General features: G+C 43.3%; 1 protein-coding gene across 36 annotated transcripts in view; it reads left to right on the top strand.

Annotated features, from left to right (window-relative positions):
- Positions 1-21,452, top strand: part of IL1R1 (interleukin 1 receptor type 1) — an 85,701-nt gene that overhangs the window by 45,881 nt on the left and 18,368 nt on the right. For 6 of the 36 annotated variants that reach the window (XR_016038633.1, XR_016038639.1, XR_016038629.1 and 3 more), the window contains 3 exons: positions 2,218-2,366; positions 6,044-6,147; positions 8,979-9,121. Coding sequence is in view for 18 of the 36 variants with exons in the window: in XM_055399880.2 (XP_055255855.2) it covers positions 10,258-10,318; positions 17,956-18,190; positions 18,296-18,485; positions 19,376-19,544 (655 nt within the window). In the remaining 18 variants the exon portion in view is untranslated. The other 30 variants (XM_055399873.2, XM_055399871.2, XM_055399872.2 and 27 more) reach the window with 19 other exon arrangements.

Below are 21,452 nucleotides of genomic sequence, written 5' to 3'. Positions count from 1 at the left end.
TCCCCTCTGTCTGTTCCTGACTCATGGGCAGCTCATGCTTCCCCTGCATCATTCCGGGTGGGTGTTGGTCCCTTTTTGGTCTAAGATGGTGGGTGGGTTCCTTCTTCCCTCCCTCCCCCTCTCTCTCCTTCCTTCCGCCCTGACTTCTACAAGTGCTATGGAACTCTTAGCACATGCAGGGTGTGTAAGGGTGGGTCCTCCCCCAAGGAGTGCAGGAGACTCAGTGGATCTGCCCTGTACCCTTCTTCCTTGGCCGGGCAGGGAGTTCCAGTGACTGAGGGAGCCGCCCAGTGTGGCCAGAGCTCTGCATCCCTGAGGCACCCAGTGCAGGGTGTCAAGGAGAGCCTGTGTAACTTGGCACTCCTAACTGTGGAGGAAGGGGGTGTGCAGGAGCCTGTGGGAGAGGCTGTTGATCAGAGAATCCACTCAGAGCTGATCAAAGTCACAGGAGAAGCTGGCTGACTAGGAAGGATCGGATTGAGTGACAGTCGTGGGAAGGCAGCATGGAGGCAGAAGGACACAGGGCTTACAGATGAGCCGGGAGCGGAGACGGCCCGGAGCTGATGGAGGAGAGGGGCTGGGCCCGCATTCCAGGGAGATGGCCCAGGGCAGGGGTGGGTGGGGGCCATGTGCTGGAGAGCCGTTCAGTAAGATGGGGAGCTTCACGTGGAGCGACTAAGAGCCTGTGGTGGCCTAGGAGGCACATCTCACAAGGTCCGTGAGACTGGGGAGCAGAGGGCAGGCCATTCAGAATGGATATGAAAGTCCTTTTACGAAGTTTCTGGGGCAAAGAGGAAGAGGGAAAGTGAAGTGGTTGGGGGTGTGGTGTCCACTTCTCTGCAGATTCCCTGGGCCTCCCAAGGAAGTCCGCTCTGCTCGTCAGTCCTCGCCCGGCCCCGCGCTGTTCATTTCCCCCGAGGTCGTCCACAGGGCTCCCATGAGCTGTGGTCTTCTGAGCCCCTCAGTGGGAGGGGCTTGGGGATGGGTAGACCCTGAAGGCTTGTCTTTGATCAGGTGTCTTACGATTCACGGTGATGAGCTCTGACACCTTGATGCGATGCCCTGTGCTTTCTTGCAGTAAATCCAAAGTGAACAACAAGACTGACATTTAGCACATTTAGTCTACGCGGAAGGTTTGGCATTGACTTAGGCTGTTTTACCCATTAGGCATTGAAAGCCATATGCTGAGGCTTTCCCAGCTTCTCAGAGGCCCAGGGAAATGATACAGACCTGAGAAAAAGTAAAGTGTCAGACTCCAGAATACTAAAAGTAAACTGCAGACCAGGGAGTGGATGTTGAACTGGCTTCAGGACGTCTCAGAAGGGCAATCCCATCTCAGCTTTCTGAAGTTTTCTCAAATTATGTACCCCTTCATGGATCACAGCCTTGTCGTGACGAAGGGGCTTACATAACTCAATGACACTATAAGCCATGTAGTGCAGGGCCACCCAGACAGAGAGCCCCTTGGACTGTAAGGCGATCAAACTAGTCAGTCCTAAAGGAAATAAACCCTGAATGTTCATTGGAAGGACTGATGATGCTGAAGCTGAAGTTCCCATACTTTGGCTATCTGATACAAAGAGCCAATCTGCTGGGAAAGACTGAGGGCAGGAGGAGAAGGGGACAACAGAGGATGAGATGGTTGGATAGTGTCACTGACTCCGTGGACGTGAATTTGAGCAAACTCTGAGAGATGGTGGAGGACAGAAGAGCCTGGAATGCTGCAGACCATGGGGTCGAAGAGTTGGACACGACTGAGCAACTGAACAACACAACCTCAGTAGCAAATTATGTAATTTGGAATGCAGGTGTTAAAGGAGAGCCGAAAGGAAGAGTGATGATTCGTAGAGGAAGCCTGTTTTTTAACAGGGCCTGGAAGTTTCTCCTGGCACCTGGAGAGTTTCTCGGAGCATTATTCTCAAGGTGCCTTAAGGTATGGGCTCCTTGAGGTGGTTTGACTCATTCCTTTGCCCCAGTGTACAGCAAAGTGCCAGGTGTGTGTGTTTAGTTAAAACAAACTAGGGATTGTCAACCTCTGTACTCCTCACCCTGACTTGATTTCCTGAATCTGTTCTCTCAAAGGACGTGCTCTTTAAACGCATGACTCATCTTTGCAAGCTTATTTTGTTATTTTGGACACCTTGAGACCTGTGCAGTGGTGGATGACTTAACCTTCTGCATTCAAGTTCACGCTCATGTGTGCTCTTCCTTCCCCAGGCAGCTGTGGCCACTGAAGATGCCAACTCCCTCCTAAGAAGTGGGCCCGCCTCCTATAGGAAAAGACCTCCACAGTGACCAGGTTGGTTCACCCCAGGGCCTCACCTGCCTTCTCTCATCGACAGCGGAAGCTTCCCACCGTGTTTAAGGTAGTTCTGGACTATCTCCCACTATACATAAAACATTTTGTTTTTGTCGGTGTATTTTTCTTTGGGACAGCTCCATGGTTTCATCTGACTTCTGAAGGGGTCAGTGACCCTAGTAGGAATCACCATCCACCCACTTTCCCAGGGTCACCCCCTTTAGCCCCAGCTGTGATCTTGTGATGATGTTCGCAGTGCAGGTCTGAGCTGTCTGAACTGCAGGTTGTCCTGGGTCCTTTGTGGCTTTCACTTAACTTTCACCTACCTCTCGTGGTTGCAGGGTCTGTCATGTGGTTCCAGGAGACCCAGGCTGGTGGTGCAGTGAGTAACACCACCGTGGGCATCTCCTTGGCTCTGTGGGCGCTGGAACCCACCCTCCTCACCCTGCCCTGCCTCTTGCTGGCACCACATGCGTGACTCAGGGCCGGTGGGTTCCAGACCCGCTCAGTCACTGCTTCTCTGGCTCGCCTTCGAGTGAGTCTTGGATATCAGATATGCCCTCCTTTGTCCGTCTGTCTCTGTTGGCTGCATGCTTGCTTCCCTGCTCAACCTGATGGCCCCTCCCTGGCTGCCTGCTCTCCCCGCCTCCTCACTTATCTCCCGTTCATATTCCACGTGAGTGCCAAAATTTCCATAAAAATAAATCTGGTCATACACCACTCTGTGGCTTAAAACCTTTCAGTGGTTGTTTTGCCACCTACAGACTCCAGTCCCCACTCTTCAGCAAGGATCTGCATGTTCTGGGCACTTTCCGCCTCTCTGAGCTTTGCCGCTTTGCACCTCAACTCTGACTTATGGTCAGGAACGTGATGAATCTCCCCTGTGCTCTCCCCCGATGAGGCTCACCTTACTCCTGGGGTAGCTGTCCACATCATGGTGTGACTCTGTGGACATGCCCACTCTCCGTGCTGGCTGGTGAGCTCCTTGAGCCCCTGGGTCAGTATTTCTAGTCTTGTTCCCAGGACTAAGTATAGACATAGGCACATAGTTGTTGTTTGATTGTGTCTGACTTTTTGTGACCCCATGAACTGTAGCATGTCAGGCTCCCCTGTCCTCCACTGTCCTCTGGAGTTTGCTCAAACTCATGTCCATTGAGTCAGTGATGCTATCTAACCATCTCATCTTCTGCTGCCCCCTTTTCCTCCTGCCCTCAGTCTTTCCCAGCTTCAGGATCTTTTCTAATGAGTCGGCTCTTCACATCAGGTGGCCAAAGTATTGGAGCTTCAACTTCAGCATCAGTTCAGTTCAGTCGCTCAGTCGTGTCCAACTCTTTGCGACCCCATGAACTGCAGCACACCAGGCCTCCCTGTCTATCACCAACTCCTGGAGTCCACCCAAACCCATGTCCATTGAGTCGGTGATGCCATCCAACCATCTCATCCTCTGTCATCCCCTTCTCCTCCTGCCCTCAATCCCTCCCAGCATCAGGGTCTTTTCAAATGAGTCAGCTCTTCACATGAGGTAGCCAGAGTATTGGAGTTTCAGCGTCAGCATCAGTCCCTCCAATGAACACCCAGGACTGATTTCCTTTAGAATGGACTGGTTGGTTCTCCTTGCAGTCCAAGGAACTCTCAAGAGTCTTCTCCAACACCACAGTTCAAAAGCATCAATTCTTCAGCGCTCCTCAGCTTTCTTTATAGTCCAACTCTCCTTCCAATGAATATTCAGGGTTGATTTCCTTCATGATTGACTGGTTTGATCTCCTTGCCATCGAAGTGACTCTCAAGAGTCTTTTCTAGCACCACAGTTCAAAAGTATCAATTCTTTGGCGCTCAGCCTTCTTTATGGTCCAACTCTCACATTTGTACATGACTACTGGAAAAATCATAGCTTTGACTATACAAATGTTTGTCGGCAAAGTGATGTCTCTGCTTTTTAATATGCTGTCTAGATTGGTCATAGCTTTCCTTCCAAGACATGTGGTAGTTCTTCAATATACAGTCATTGATTCAGCAGTGAATGAATAAAGAAATGAGTGGATATCTCAAAATAATTTTATCAGAACTTATATCTGTCATCAGAACATGGGATGACTGATAACAGTTAACTCAGAGTGACCATTTGCGAGACAGTGTTCTAAGCCCTTCACATGTGGTAGCTCATTTAATCCCCACAATTGAGTCCTTTAAGGACAAATACTGTCATCATGGTTCCAATTTTATCCAAAGGGGAAACTGAGACACAGAGGCTGAGCTTCTATCCAGTGTGGGTATGTGGGGTGTATCTTGTGATCACATGTGAAAGTGAAGTGAATGTGTTAGTCACTCAGTCGTGTCTGACTCTGTGCAACCCCATGGACTGTAGCCTACCAGGCTCCTCTGTCCATGGAATTCTCCAGGCAAGAATACTGGAATGGGCTGCCATTTCCTTCTCCAGGGGATCTTCCTTCACATGTGGCTGATGCCTAAATTGTGAGCGTCTTGAAGAGCAGGTTCTCATTTTATATTTCACTTGATTTACTTTGAATTTTTAAATTATATTTTATTTACTTTTGGTCACACTGAGAGGCATGTGGGGTACCTGGTTCCCTGACCAGGGATCGAACCTGTGCTCCTTGTGTTGCAAGTGCAGTCTTCACCACTGGACAACCAGGGAAGTCTCTATTTTGAATTTTTAAAGTTATTTTTGTCTCTGGCACTCCCATTCTGCTTGGCATACAACAGAACATGAATGTTGCTGAGGGATTTTCTGACTTGGACAGCCTCTCAAGGACTCTCAAGGTGAAAGCTAGTCCAGTTTGGCTTTGCTCTTGGAATTTTTGTGTCATTTTGGGGCATAAGGGGGATTTTGTTAATTTTGGTTGGGAACATGTTTAGTGTGGCCCTGGGTGGTGCATCTTTACCTGCTTCTTCTGCACTGTCCTTGCTCCCTGGGTTGTATGACTCTTATCCCCCATCCCATGCTCTGGAACTGATCCCCTGGCCCTAGGGTTGTGGGGATGACAGGGATTCATTAGGGGACAGAAAGTCCCCTGCGGAGGGGAAGGGGACTTTCCCACCTCCTCCTTTTTCCCAGAACAGTTCCAGGACAGGTGAAGTGAAACCTGGACCCCTGAGGCTGGTCTCCTGTGTTTTATGTATCTGCGTATGTGCATTCTCAGTTGCTAAGTCTTGTCTGACTCTTCTGCCATCCCACGGACTGTAGCCCTCAGGTTCCTCTGTCTATGGAATTTCCCAGGCAAGAATACAGGATTGAGTTGCCATTCCCTTCTCCAGGGATCTTCCTGACCCAGGGATAGAACCCATGTCTCTTGCACCTCCTGAACTGGCAGGCAGATTCCTTACTACTGAGCCACCTGGGAAGTGTTTTGTATATCTAATAGGATACAAAGGCCTCTGAAGTCATCATCACCTGTATAGGTGAGGAAACTGAGGAGTTATGTCCAAGATCACACTGGTCTTGGACTTGTCGTTATTAATTGTTGCTTGCCCACAATTAATTTGGAGATATATCTTCAGACACACACACTATGAATTCAGCTTGGCACCTTCCTTGTCTTCTCTGCCTACTCATCAAGCAAGCCAGAGCTTGTAACTAATAGCTGGCAGAATTCAGTTGATTTTGTGATGCCTTTATCTCATTTTTATTAAACAGATGTGGGTGATGGATTGGCCTGGCAATTGGGAAACGCAATGGTAATTGGGAAACGCATTAACCCTTTATTTTCTTCCTCTGTATTGTAGAGATTTAAAACATACTTACTCGGGGTGACAGAAAGAGTTAATAATTCAGACGGCAGGACGTCAAAGCCTCCTATCTTTTTTGATAATCTGAGTATCGTTTAAAGGTAAATATGATGATGATATTGTTAATCTTGATTGTTTTGAGAGAAGGCTAATTTATGTGAATAAAGTGTCAGAATTACAGGATATTTGAGGAATGTGGCCTTACTGCTCTGAGGTAGGTTTCAAGGCTTGAACCAGCTATAGAAATCCTTTTTCTCATGCTGAGGTTAAGTGGAGGAGAATGGGAATGGAGGTGTTTCTCAGGCTTGCATGTGTGTATGTGTATGTTCAGTCACTCAATCGTGTCTGACTCTTAGCGATCCCGAGCACTGTAGCCCGCCAGGCTCCTCTGTCCGTGGGATTTTCCAGGCAAGAATTCTGGAGTGGGTTGTCGTTTCTTACTCCAAGGGATCTTCCCAGCTCAGGGATTAAACCCAAATCCTGCGTTGGTAGGCAGATTCTTCACCACTGAGCCACCTGAGATGAGGCTGGTCTCTCATGCTTAGGATGCCTTTTATTCCCTGCATTTGCAGGCACACCTCAGAGATACTGCGGTTGGGTTCTAGATCACCACAATAAAGCAAGTCACACAAATTTTTTGTTTCATAGCACATATAAAAGTTTACACTATACTGCAGTCTATTAAATGAGCAATAAAAAGGCGAAGTGTGTAACTTAACTAAAAAACACTTTATTGCTAAAAAAGTGCTGACCATCATCTGAGGCTTCAGTGAGTTGCAGCCTTTTTTCTGGTGGAGGGTCTGATCTGCTGTCAATATTGATGGCTGCTGACTGATCACAGGAATGGTTGCCAAAGATTGGGATAGCCATGGCAATTTTTGAAAATAAGACAACAGTGAAGTTTGCCACATTGATTCTTCCTCTCACTTGGACACTTAGAGGCCATTGTAGGGTTATTAGTTGGCCTAATTTCAATATTGTTGTGTCTAATGGAACAGGGAGGCCCACGGAGAGCATTGAGGGACTGCTAGTTGATGGAGAGGCCAGAACACACAGAATGTTTGTCAGTTAAGTTTGCTGTCTTTTATGGACATGGTTCGTGATAACCCCAAAACAAATTACAGTAGTAACATCAAAGATCACTGATGAGCATAAACGTAATAGAAATGAAAAGGTTTGAAATGCTGTGAGAATCACCAAAGTGTGACACAGACATGAAAGGAGCAAATGGTGTTGGAAAAGTGGTGCCAATAGATGGAATCAATGCGGGGTGGCCACAAACCTTGAATTTGTTTTAAAAAAACAAAACACAACATTTGTGAAGCGTGGTAAAGCGAAGTACAATAAAATAAGGTGTGCCTGTATTTTAAAAGCACATTGTAACATTTTTATACATTTAATATCACTTTTTAAAATTCATTTTTAATTGGAGGATAATTGCTTTTTAATGTTGTGTTGGTTTCTGCCATATATCAACATGAATCGGTCATAAGTGCACATATGTCCCCTCCCTATGGAACCTCCTTCCCACCTCTCACCCCATCCCAACCCTGTAGGTTGTCACAGAGCCCTAGTTTGAGCTCCCTGTATCATACACCCAATTCTCACTAGCTATCTGTTTTACATACAGTAATGTATATTTTTCCCTGCTACTCTCTCAATTTGTCTTATCCTCCTTTCCCCCTTAAATAGAATATTTTTCAGCTAATATTCTAATGCTTTCATGTTGTTAGAATCTGGGTTTGTGATGTCTTCATTAAAATATTTTGTGTATGCAGGTAACTTATGGCTACAGAAAAAATGTAGGCAAGTCTCATTTTCTGTAAAACTAAAAGGACAGCTTTTTTCTAAAGCATGATCTTGTCTGGTCTGCCCTGGACATTGCCCACAAGCTTGGGTATGGAGGACAGCTATTTCTTTAGTTCATTCTCTCAGTCGTACTATGAACACTTACCATGGGCTTCTGAACCCCTAGCTCAGCACAGTGCTGGACGCAGTGGTAGGGGAGCTGTGTTTCCTGTCCCCGTGGGGCTTCCTGTCCTGGGGTAACGGCAGTGACACGTGTTATTACATTCGTGCTGGTGGCTGTGGGGGCCCAGAGGAGGAAGGAATAGCCAGGCAAGTGTTCTGGGGGCTCCCTGGGGTGGTGGGAGGAGGGTGACCCTGGCTGAGACCTGATGGATTGGGAGGTACCTTGGGAGGTGAAGGGCGGAGCCAAGCCAAGGGCTCTGGGGTTGGAGCACAGGGCAAGGTGAAGGCTGACAGTGGAGGGGCGGGCGACAGGGAGACAGAGGCTTGAGTCTGAAGGGAGCAGAGCCTCAGCACAAAGGAACTGTGCTCAGGGCTGTGGACTGTTTGGGGTGCACTGGGGGGCCAGTGCAGGTGTTTTGACCTGGTCATTTGGTAATCTCTGGTTCAACCAGTTTGGCAATCCCTGGAGATGGACCGGTTAGTGCTGGCGTGAGCAGCTCTGGGGTGGCAGGCATCAGGGTCACTGAGCCAGCATCTGTCATTGGGTGTGTGTGCGTGCATGCGTGCACGCAGAGTGTGTGTGTGTGTGCGCGCGTGTGCACGCGCACGTGGCAGAGTTGTCCCTATCTCTGAGGTGGGGAGCAAGGTTGGTGGGGAGAATAAATTTGGTTTGAGGCCTGTGGAATATGAGGAATTCATAGGTTGTTGGATAAATTTATACATTAGGGGTTTCCCTATTGGCTCAGATGGTAAAGAATCTGCCTGCAATGCAGGAGACCCAGGTTCAATCCCTGGGTCAGGAAGATCCCCTGGAGAAGGATATGGCAACCCACTCCGGGATTCTTGCCTGGGAAAACCCATGGACAGAGGAATCTGGTGGGCTACACTCCTTGGGGTCACGAAGAGTCAGATATGACTGAGAGAATTAACACTTTTCTCACTTTCATAAATTCATTGGAAGCATGAGATTGGAGTTTGGTGTACATGATTGCAACCCCACCCCCACCCCCGCCACCGCCTCAGGAGTACCGAACAGGAACATTCCAAAAAGGAAAAGGAGCCATACTGAACATTAACTTCATGTGGGCTTGAGTAGTTTAGAAAGGTAGGCAAAAGGAGCATTTTTTTTCCCTTTTTCAATTCACTGATATTATTTTAGTGATGTTTAATGGGTAAAGCTCTGGGCATGCTTTCCTTCTGGCATCAGTTAAATGCTTGACCTGATTATGCTCCCTGCTTTGTATATGGACAAAATGTTATGAAATTAAAATCACAGGTTACCAGGGGCTTCCCTGGTGGCTCAGTCTGTAAAGAATCTGCCTGCAGTGCAGGAAACCTGGGTTCTGTCCCTGGATCAGGAAGATCCCCTGGAGGAAGAAAGACAACCCACTCCAGTATTGTTGCCCGAGGAATTCCATGGACAGAGGAGCCTAGTGGGCTACAGTTCACAAGGTCGCAAGAGCTGGACACGACTTAGTGACTAAACCACCACCAGGACCTCAGTTTAATACATAGCCCAGTGGCTGACCAATGCCTGTTGTAGCTGCTGCTCTGTTGGTGTGGCTTCTAAACTGTGCAGAGGGGCTGTGGAGGTTTTGTTTTTTTGTGGTAAGATTAATACAGGTTTATTGTAGAAATTTTAAATTGAAAGCTCTAGCAAGCCCCAGAAAAGGGGAAGACAACCACTCATAAGAACCAACCCAATTGTAATATATAGTTATTATTTCTTTCGGTCTTTCTGGTTCATTTCAATGCATATGTACCATTTCATCCAAAGGGTTTAGTGTCATATATTATAAAGGGGAGGTGTGGCCTTTAGCAGGATCTGGAAGCTTGGGGCTTTGCACATGGGTCCTGACAGTGGCTGTGTTCTAGGTGGGGAATGGATCCATATAGGTAGAGGGAAGATGTGTTATGGTCTAGTGAGCAGTCTACTTGGGGTGTAGCATAGGTTGGGTTTGGGGGAAATTTAAATGGAAATGAATGATGGCACAGATGATTTAAGTTTTGTTCATCTTAAATTGCATGAGCTTGTCCCCAGTTCTGTTAAAAATCTGCATCCTCCTTTTACCCATTTTGCATGACAAAGCATGATCGCATGAACAATGGAGGGAGACTAGCCTATCAGTTGACTTGGGGGTGAGGGTGCAGCCAGGTGGGGAGTCAATGTATGTAGCTCTAGAGATTTGGGGGGAATAGTTACTTTATAAATTTTTGTTTGTTTGTTTCTCCAGGAGAATATGAAAGTATTATTCAGGCTTCTTTGTTTCATCACTTTACTGATTCCTTCTCTGGAGGCTGGTGAGTAAAGCATTTCCTTGCATTCCTGTCCGCTAAGAAAATCTGTTACGTAGAATACCTGTGGTACCTTCCTTAACAGCATCATTTTTCTTACCTGTGTCTGTGGATTTTCAGGTCACAGAACTGTATTGCTGAATACCCTTTCCACATCTTTACTTTTCATTCTCTCATTTGTTCATTGGGAAGCTGAAGCCCAGGGAGGTTAGGAGCCCACAGTCATGAGGCTGTTTCAGAGCAAGAGCTGTGATCCATACCACCAATGTCTAGTCCAGGTCTCTCCCCTCTCTGATGCTGCTTAAAGAGTATAATCTGGGGGTTCCTGGCTTTCGTTTGGAAGAGGTGTAAAATGCAGTCGTTATGAACCCACAGCTGACAGTTCTTTATTTTCTCCATTTTTCGTCTTCACTCTTCCCTTCTCCCTCTCTTACTGCAAATGCATTTAGCCCTACTATGTGCCAGGCTCTGCTGCTGGGGCTACAACCATGAATAATCCAAACAGAAATATCTATCTGCATGGGGTTTACATTCCAGTAATGAACAGAGAGACAATACCTTAGATAAGTAAATATATATTATGTCATGGTAAGTGTAGAGAGAAAAAAAAAAGCAGGAAAAGGAAGGTATAAAGTTTTGGGATTGGGGTGGGCAGAAGGTTACATTGTTTTTAATATTGTGGCCAGGAAAGATCTCATGGAGAAGTTGACCTTTGACTTGACCCAGAAGGAGGGGAGGGAGCTATATAGACCAGGTTGGGGGTGGAGAAATATTCTAGGCAGCCTGTGCCAAGATCCTGAGGCCAGGAGTACTGGCATGCTCCAGGAACTGAAATCTGCTGTGGCTGGAACACAGGGAAAGGTGAGGGGTATGATTTGAGCAATGGGGTTTTGGGGAGGGTTGACCATGTAGAGAACTTAGTGACCTTTCTAAGGACCTTGGCTTGTACTCTGAAATGGGAAGACTGTGTAGGTTTCCTGTTTAAACCTAGAGAGGTGATTTTTTTTTTTTTTTTGGTTGCACTCTGTGGCTTGTGGGAACTTAGTTCCCCAACCAAGGATTGAACCCAGGCCCTCTACAGTGAAAGTGTGGAGTCCTAACCATTGGACTGCCAGGAAATTTCTGTATTTTACAGGCTCATTCTGGTTCTTATACTGTGAACAGACCATTGGGAGGCAAAGGGAGAAATAGGCCAGTTTGGAGGTGGTTGCAGTGGTTCAGGCACGCTATGAAGGTAAGCTGTTCAAGGGTGACAAGGAGAATTGAGTTGTCAGAGTCTGGATATCCTTTGACGACAGGCCAAGAGGATTTTCAGATAGAGTGGATGTGGGTGTGAGGGACAGAGGGTTTTAGTCTGAGCGCTTGCACAGTGGAGTTGCCATTGAAGAGAGGGGGACGGTCACGTGTTCAGACTGGACATGTTAAGGCTGTTGTTGTTCAGTTGCTAAGTTGTGTCCGACTCTGACCCCATGCACTGCAGCACACCAGGCTTCCCTGTTCCTTCACATCTTCCAGAATTTGCTCAAACTTATGTCCATCGAGTCGGTGACACCATCGAACCATTTCATTCTCTGCCAGCCTCTTCTCCTCTTGCCCTCAAGTTTTTCCCAGCATCAGGGTCTTTTCTAGTGAGTCGGCTCTTCACATCATGTGGCCAAAGTATTGATCTTCAGCATCAGCATCAGTCCTTCCAATGAATATTCAGGGTTGGTTTCCTTTAGGACTGACTGTGTTTTATCTCCTTGCTGTCCAAAGGACTCTCAAGAGTCTTCTCACCACAATAGCTGTCTGTTAGATGTCTACATGGTGATTTGGTTAAGCAGTCTGGAGCTAGAGATTGGAGGAGTAGAGTTGAAGACCTTGGCAAGCAGCTGGTGTTAGAACTCTGAGACTCGATGGGGAGTGAGGGTGGTTGGAAAAGAACAGAGCGTCAAGGAGCGAACTCCGCAGCTCTCCAGGAATGGGTGGTCAGGCTCCCACTCACCCAAGAGCCAGGGACAGACTGGCCAGAAATGTAGGAGGATAACCGGACAGTGTCCTGGAAGCCGAGTGAAGAAGCTGTTTCAAGGATGAGGCTAACACATGTCGAGTGCAATGGAAGGCATCTCTGACTCAATGGACATGAATTTGAGCAAACTCCAGGAGATAGTCTTCACTATCAGAGAGGCCTGGTGTGCTGCACACCGTGGGGTTGCAAAGAGTCAGACAGGACTGAGTGACTGAACAAAAGCAGCAGTGCAGATGTGTTGAGTAGGATGATGCTTGAAAGTCGTTGATTTCGCAACTTAAAGGTCATAGGTGAACAGTTTTGGTGGAGCAGTGGGACAAACCCCAGATAAACAGGAGAGTGTGTTGAGCTGAGTTCTTAAGGCTTACTCTTTTATCATTGTTAATTGTTGTTGCTACTGCTATTCCTAGGAGTGAAATACTTACCAGTCCTGGCTCAGTGCAGGTACCATGCTGAGCGCCTAGCCACTTTTGTTTCAATACTGTTTTTAAGCAGCTTTAAAGGAGGTTATAATAGACTCACAATAAACCACACGTTTAAGGTATACAATTTGATGTGTTGGCGTACGTATCCACCCATGAAACCATCACAATCCCAGATAATATTGAAATGAGTATAAATTGGTTTAGAGAGATTGGACTACTTTATCGCGTCTTCTTATCAAAGAACAAAGTATAGACGTCATTGTCTTTGATCTCTTGACATTTATTTAAATAAATTTAATCTTTAGAAATTTATTTTGTATTTTCATTGGATTGTCTCTTGATGCGTCTTTTGTCAGATTTATCCTTAATTATTCATATCTATTGAGGCTATTATAAAAGGTATTTTCAAAAATCCAGTTTCTAATGGTTTTTGATAATATAAACTCATTCCTATTTGCATATTCATATTATATCCTACAACTGAGGAACCCCTCTAGATCTTTTGTAGATTTATTTGCATATTAAAGGTTTCATAGCATATTCTACATAGATAATCAAGTCATGTGCAAATAGGCATTTTATTTTCTCCTTCAATCTTAATGCCATTTCTTTTTCTTGCGCTAATACACTAATTATGTCTTCCAATACAATATTGAATAGAAGCGGTTAGAGTGGACATTCTTACCTTCTTGCTCATCTTATATATGATAGCTATAAGTTTTTTTTATAGCTGTCCTCTATTAGGTTTAGGAAGTTCCCACGTATTTCTAGTTTTGTTTGTTGCTGTTTTTCTTGGATAAGAACCCAACTTTGCATTCCTAGCATGTTATGTATCTCACAATGCACTGTTGGTTTTTAATATACTGTAGGATTTGATTTGCTAAGATGTTTAAAAAACTTTTGCATCTGTATTCTATGATGAAGACTGGTTTGTGGTTTTCCTGTATGGTCTTTGGTTTGGGAATTGGAATAATACTTATTTCACAGAGTGAATTGGGAAGTGTTTTTGACTCTCCAATTTTCTGAAAGAGTTTGTATAAAATTGGTGTTTTCCTTCTATGAATATACCAGTGAAACCATCTAGGCTTGAAATTTTGTTGTTCTTGTTGTTGGGTTTTTTCCTTTGAAAAAAATTTTTTTAATTGAAATATAGTTGATTTACAATATTCTGAAAGAACTACTTTTGATATCTTTGATTTTTCTGTGTTGTTTTTGTTTTTTATTTCATTGATTTTTCTCTTGGAGCCATATCATTTACTATCTTATGCTTATTTAGCTTTTAATTTTTTCTGATTAAGTGGAAACTGAAGTTACTAATTTGAGATCTTTTTTCTTACAGAGGTATTTAACGCTATTGACTTTTCTCTAGGTATTTTTGTCCTTTGCATGACACAAGTGTTGATATGTTGTATTTTATCATTCAGATCAAAATACTTTCTAATTTCCTCTTATTTCTTCTTTGATACATGGGTTATTTAGAATTTTTTTTTAAGTTTTTAAGCACATCAGTGAATTCCTAGATATTTTTCTGTTATTGATTTCTAATTTAATTCTGTTGTTACCAGAGAACATACTTTGAACCCTTTTAAGTTTGTTAGCTGTTGGTTATGAACAAGAATATGGTTTATCTTGATAAGTTTTCTTGTGTGCAATTAAAAAGAATGTGTATTTGGTTATTGGGTAAGATTTTCTGTAAATACTAATTATGCCAGATTGGTTGATAGTATGGTTCAAATCTTCTACATCATTGCTGATTTTCTAATTGTTCTACTTGTTCTGTCAGTTATTATGAGTAGTGTTGAAATCTCTTGACTCTAATTGTAGGTTTCTCTATTTTGCAGTTCTATCAGTTCTTGCTTTATGTATTTTGAAACAGTCAATAGCTGAATAAATGTCTAAGATTACCATGTACCTCTTGACAAATGACTCCTTTGTCATAATTAAATGACTTTTTACCCCTGGAAATACGTTTAGTGTAAAATCTACTTTGATAATAATGTAATAACCATTCAAATTTTCTTTTTATTAACATAATATTTCTCTCCCCTTTCTGCTTTTACTTTCAAGGTATTTTTACACTTAAAGTGTGTATTTGTGTGGGTTTGTGTGTATGTTAGCATATAGTAGGATCCTTTTTTTAAATCAAATCTGACTGTCTCTGCCTTTCAGTTGGGTTACTTAGACCATGAAAAAAATGTAATAGGATTATTAGTATATTTGGGTTTTATTTTAGGAGCTTGTGATTTTATTTTCTCCTTGTACTATTATTTCTTTGTTATCTTTTTTTCTCTCTCTCTTTTTTTTGCTGCCTTTTGGATGAATTGAGAATTTTCATGATTTGTTTTATCTTCTGTGTGGGCTTATAATAACTTTAAAAAAATAGCTGCCCTAGTGCTTATGGTATCCACCTTTAACTTACCGCTATATACCTTCAAGTGTTTGTACCAGTTCACAAATAGTATGAAAACCTAGAATACATCCACTTCTCCCTTCTCGAACTTTGCCCCATTGTTTCCATGCGTGTTACGTCTTCAGATGTTATATGTCTCACAATCATGGTTTTTGCTTTAAACATTTAATTATCTTTTCAGTACAGTTCACTTCTCAGTTGTGTCCGACTCTTTGCGACCTCGTGGACTGACTACAGCACGCCAGGCTTCCCTGTCCATCACCAACTCCTGGAGCCTGCTCAAAGTCATGTCCATTGAGTTGGTGATGCCATCCAACCATCTCATCCTCTGTCGTCCCCTTCTCCTCCTGCCTTCAATCTTTCCCAACATCAGAGTCTTTCCAATGAGTTAGTTTTTTGTATCAGGTAACCAAAGTATATTAAAAAGCAGACATTACTTTGCCAACCAAGGTCCATCTAGTCAAGGCAATGGTTTTTCCCGTGGTCATGTATGGATGTGAGAGTTGGACTGTGAAGAAAGCTGATCGCCGAAGAATCGATGCTTTTGAACTGTGGTGCTGGAGAAGACTCTTGAGAGTCCCTTGGACTGCAAGGAGATCCAACCAGTCTATTCTAAAGGAGATCAATCCTGGATGTTCATTGGAGGGACTGATGCTAAAGCTGAAACTGCAATACTTTGGCCACCTCATGCGACGAGTTGACTCACTGGAAAAGACTCTGATGCTGGGAAGGGTTGGGGGCGGGAGGAGAAGGGGACGACGGAGAATGGGATGGCTGGATGGCATCACCGACTCTGTGGACATGAGTTTGAGTGTACTCCGGGAGTTGGTGATGGATAGGGAGGCCTGGCGTGCTGTGATTCATGGGGTCGCGGAGAGTCGGACATGACTGAGCGACTGAACTGAACTGAACCAAAGTATTGGAGCTTCAGCTTCAGCATCAGTCCCTCCAATGAATATTCAGGACTGATTTCCTTTTGGATTAACAAGTTTGATCTCCTTGCAGTCCCAGGGACTCTCAAGGGTCTTTTCCAACAGCATAGTTCAAAAGCATCAGTTTTTCAGTGCTCAACTTTCTTTATGGTCCATCTGTCACACCCATATGTGACTACTGGAAAAACCATAGCTTTGACTATATGGACCTTTGTTGGTATAATGTCTCTGCTTTTTAATATGCTGTCTAGGTTTGTGATAGCTTTATTTCCAGGGAGAAAGCATCTTTTAATTTCATGGTTGCAGTCACCATCTGCAGTGATTTTGGAGTCCAAGAAAATAAAGTCTGTCACTGTTTCCGTTGTTTCCCCATGTATTTGCCATGAAGTGGTCTTTAGTTATCTTTAAAGAGATTTAAATAAAATGAAAAACTCTTTATTATTACCCATGTAGTAAACATTTCTGGGGCTATTTATTCATTTATATAGGTTCTTTTTTTTTTTTTATCTGATACTATTTTTCTTCCTTTCTAGAGGACCTCCTTACATTTTTGGCAGTAGAAGTGTGCAGGTGATAGTTTATATATATATGAAAATAAATATAAAAGTAATATTTAAAAAGTATGAAAAAGTATTTTGCCTCTATTTCTTTATTTTACCTCTATTTCTGCCTCTGTAATTTATTCAAGCAAGATAATCAGTGAATACAAAAATAATTGAATGAAAAGTATTCATAGACTATGCACATAATCTCAAAATACCACCTTCCAAATTGCTTATTAATTGAAAAGAGACACTGTATAGTTGAAAGACCTGGAGGATAAAATTTAGCAGGATGATCCAATTTTGTATCACTGAAAATGGAGCATACTGATATTATGTGTTTTCTGTGATGATGGAATAGGGATGAATATTATTAACCAGGTATTACCAATTGTCTGACTTGAATTTTACAGTGTTACCTCTATTTCTGAAAGGTACTTTCCCTGGATATAGAATTCTAGGTAGATGATTTTTTTTTTCCTTTTAGTACTTATCTTTATTCTTCTCTCTTCTGGCTTGTATTGTTTCTGGTAAGAAGGCTGCATCGTTTTTGTTCTTAGTGTGGTTTTCTTCATGTTTCTTTGGCTTGGGGATCATCGTGACTTTGGGGTCTGTGGATACGTTATTTTAATAAAATCCTGAAAAATTTCAACTTGTATTTCCTCAAAGACTTTTCCTATTGCAGGAAGACAGGCCCTCTCCTGTCCCTCAGGGATTCATGTCACACGCACTGAGGAACGCTCAATTCTGCAGTGCTCCAGAACTTGCTCATTCTCTGGGTGCAGCTGCAATCTCTGGTATCCTGCCCTCCGGTCTCTTGGTTTACCTGGATTCCCAGGTCCATCTCCTCAACTCAAGAAAGAACACTGGGTTTTGCCTACTTTCCTCCCTGCAGTGCCATGGTTTAGAGTCTCCCTCTACACAGCACTTTGGGAAAGCGCTAGGGTTACCCTCCTTGTGTCCTGACTTTGTGGTATTCCTGTGCTTTGTTCCCTGACATTCAGTGTCTTGAACATTGTTGTTTCATACACTTTGTCCATTGTTTTTAGCTGTACAGGTGGGAGGGCAAATTATGGTTATTCCATCTTTTTACTGAAACAGCTATACAGAGGGGATGAGAAAGGTTAAATAACTTGCTCAAGGACACAGGTAGTAAGTGACTAGAAATCTTTCAGACGTCCAAGATAATTCTCTTGTCAGGTTCTTAACACTGTCCTGTGTAACACAGGTTAATATATTTAATAACTGGTGTTTTTATTTAGATATTGCATTAAGAAACGTTGACGACTTTCTTACAGAAGTGACTTTCCCTTTCTCCTTTTTAAGATGAATGTGAGGAACGTGAAGAGAAAATTACATTAGTCTCACCCGCACATGAGATTGACGCTCGTGCGTGTCCTCTTATCACAAGTGCACACAAAGAGCCTATCACTTGGTATAGAAATGACAGCACGACACCTGTATCTACAGAAAGAGAATCTAGGATTCATCAGCACAAAGGCAAGCTCTGGTTTGTTCCTGCAGAAGTGGAGGATTCAGGAGCTTACTATTGCTCAGTGAGGTAAGCAAGCGATAAATACATTACAAACGTGTGGTGTCTGTACCTGCAATACTTCAGGACAGAAAAAATATATATTTTTAATGAACCTATTTTGATTTATTTTAGAAATTCAACTTACTGCCTCAAAATTAAAATAGTTGCAGAGTTTGTGCAGCACGAGCCTAACTTGTGTTACAATGAAAGAACTGTGTTTACCCAGAGACTACTGACTGCGGGAGACGGACAGCTTGTATGTCCTTACTTGGATTTTTTAAAAGATGAAAACAATGAGTTACCCCAAGTACAGTGGTATAAGGTAATTTTGTATTACCTACAGCCTTTTTCTTCTTTAGCAAATGAAACAGTTTGCTCTCAAAGACAATAGGATGAATCCACAAAGTACTTTTTCATTTGGCAGATTATTTGCTTTTGAGTGGTGAAACTTAATAGAACATTTTAAGGTTTATGATTGTATGCATTTAATTTGCAGCTTAACTAAAAATTTACTTTCTGTCAGTTTTGTTTAAGAGGGTACAGCTGAAAAAAGTACTGTGGGCATATAAGCTGTTTAAAGATAAGGATGATTATAAATTTAGGGTTTCTTAAAGTGACTATTTGTTACAAAGTATATTATTTCATGTTTTATTATAAATATTAAGTGGTCCTTAGATAATTTTAGTGGTTTCTGTAACTGAAAAGTGATCAGCTAGTACTGCATGGAATACATCATATTCTGGTATCTTTGATCTACCTGGCTTGTTGGAGCTTACATCGATAATCATTTTTTAGGGGTTTAAAAATACGAAATAATATCAGTGAAGAATGGAAGTATATCATTACTAAGAAACTGTAGTTAGCATTCTTTTCTCAAACATTTTTTTCTTACAAAGTAGATTTGTTTCCAGTTGTCTTCAAAGTGCGACTCATAGGCATAAAAATGTAATATCCTGGGAATATAATATGACTTTGCCAAAAAAAAAAAAAAAGCAAAATTAAAACTTTTGTGCAAGTACCTTTCTATTCACATATACACGAATGTGTGTCCCAGTCGGTTAGTCGTATCTGACTCTTTGCGACCCCATGGACTGTAGCCCACCAGGCTCCTCTGTCCACAGTGTTTCCCAGGCAAGAATATTGGAGTGGGTTGCCCTTACATGAATATAACTATGAATAATTGGTTTTCAATACTTCCTTTCCCCTGTCTAGGATTGCAAACCTCTACTTCTTGACAATGTAAACTTTGCTGGAGTAGCAAATAAGCTGATCATCACAAATGTGAATATAGCACATAGTGGGCACTATATATGTCATGCATCGTACACACACTTGGGAAAGCAGTATCGTGTCACCCGGGCGATAAAGCTGATTACTCTGGGTGAGTCATAGCTGCGGTCCTAGGAGTTTGAATCCGGGAAGGTCCAGAGATTGTGAGTAATATCACCTTCACTGTCTACAGAGGGACTACGTCCAAGAGAAGCTTGATAACTTACTAGAGGTCACCTGGCTTTAGCTTTTGTTGCTATATGCTATGTAAGTGTTTTCATTCCTGCTTCAGATGCAGTGCTGATTAAACAGACGGGATGAGCTGAGTTTTCCAGCTGAACTAGGAGGCTTCTTTTTGGGCGTGGCTAAAGATGGTTCTCTAGAGGCTTCAGGGGCTCCTCTGGCTAGTACTGGGGAAAGGACAGTTCTGAGACCCCTCACCTGGGGAGTCTGGGTGTCTAGCAGTTGTTGATGGATCCTAACAGACCTTGAAATAAGTTACACTTTTTCCAAAAAATCTTTTTATTTTGTATTGGAGTACCGCTAATTAACAATGTTGTGGTGGTCTCAGGTGCACAGCAAAGGGGCTAAGCCGTGCATATGCATGGACCCATTCTCCCGCACACTCCCCTCCAGGCTGCCCCATAACACTGAGCAGAGTTCCCTGTGCTGTACAGCGGGTCTGTCAGTTATCCACTTTAAATATAGCAGTGTATGCATGTCCATCCCACACTCCTAAACTATCCCTTCCCTGCACCCTTCCCCCTGGTAACCAAGCTGATTCTGTAAGTCACCACAGGGCATCTTTGATTTCCTCAATCTGCATAAGCCACTCTTAAAATCAGTAAATGACTCTTCATAGTTATAAATTCATCATTCCACGGTATAATGAGTACTCTGCCAGGGTCAGTGAGGGAAGACCACAGTGGTGACAGCAAATATATATTTTATATATATTGTTTGTTGTCCATTTTAAATATAGCAGTGTGTGCATACTTAGGGGTGGACATATCCATCCCTAACTATCCGTTCCCCCATCCTTCCCCTTGGTGACCATAAGTTCGTTCTCTAAGTCTGTGAGTCTCTTTCTGTTTTGTAAGTTCCTTTGTATCATTTCTTTTAACTTGATGGGGGGACATCATATGATATTTCTCCTTTTCCGTCTGACTGACTTCACTCAGTATGACAATCTCTAGGTCCATCCGTGTTGCTGAAAATGGCATTATTTCATTCTTTTTAATGGTGTGAAATATTCCATTGAATACATGTACCACAGCTTCTTTATCCATGGAATAAGCTCCCCTCTTGTCAGATCTTTGTTAACCCAGTCAAATAACTTCTCTAAGCCTATTTCCTCCTCTGTAAGCAGATTCAAGCTTCCAAGGTTGTGAACTGTGTTACTGATCAAGCGTGCTCAGCTTGTAGTCATGTGCCTGGTGCCCGACAGCTGAGAAATAAATCAGTTCAGTTCAGTTCAGTTGCTCAGTCGTGTCCGACTCTCCACGACCCCATGAATCAAAATAGGTGCATGCCAATTTTTCTTGTTAGTTATCCTGAGGCTGCTATTCACCGTATTTCATATTAAAAACTATTTTAAAACAAAATAGAACAAACGCACCTTTATAAGTCACCCGGGGATGGGCAGAATGCTCAACCTTTCTCTCAATACTAGGATTTCCTAAGCTTTCAGTAATGTATGAAGAGAGTTATTCCCCTGAAATTACGGTTCAGTTCAGTTCAGTTCAGTCGCTCAGTCGTGTCCAACTCTCCGCGACCCCATGAATCACAGCATGCCAGGCCTCCCTGTCCATCACCAACTCCCGGAGTTCACTCAAACTCATGTCCACAGAGTCAGTGATGCCATCCAGCCATCTCATTCTCGGTCGTCCCCTTCTCCTCCCGCCCCCAACCTTTCCTAGCATCAGAGTCTTTTCCAGTGAGTCAACTCGTCGCATGAGGTGGCCAAAATATTGCAGTTTCAGCTTTAGCATCAGTCCTTCCAATGAACACCCAGGATTGA

Source organism: Moschus berezovskii, chromosome 11, assembly GCF_049115385.1.
Source record: "Moschus berezovskii isolate FMDL1 chromosome 11, NW_MosBer_1.0, whole genome shotgun sequence".
Classification (NCBI taxonomy): domain Eukaryota; kingdom Metazoa; phylum Chordata; class Mammalia; order Artiodactyla; family Moschidae; genus Moschus; species Moschus berezovskii.
Note: the sequence above shows the minus strand (reverse complement) of the source record. Positions and strands in the feature narration are given on the sequence as shown.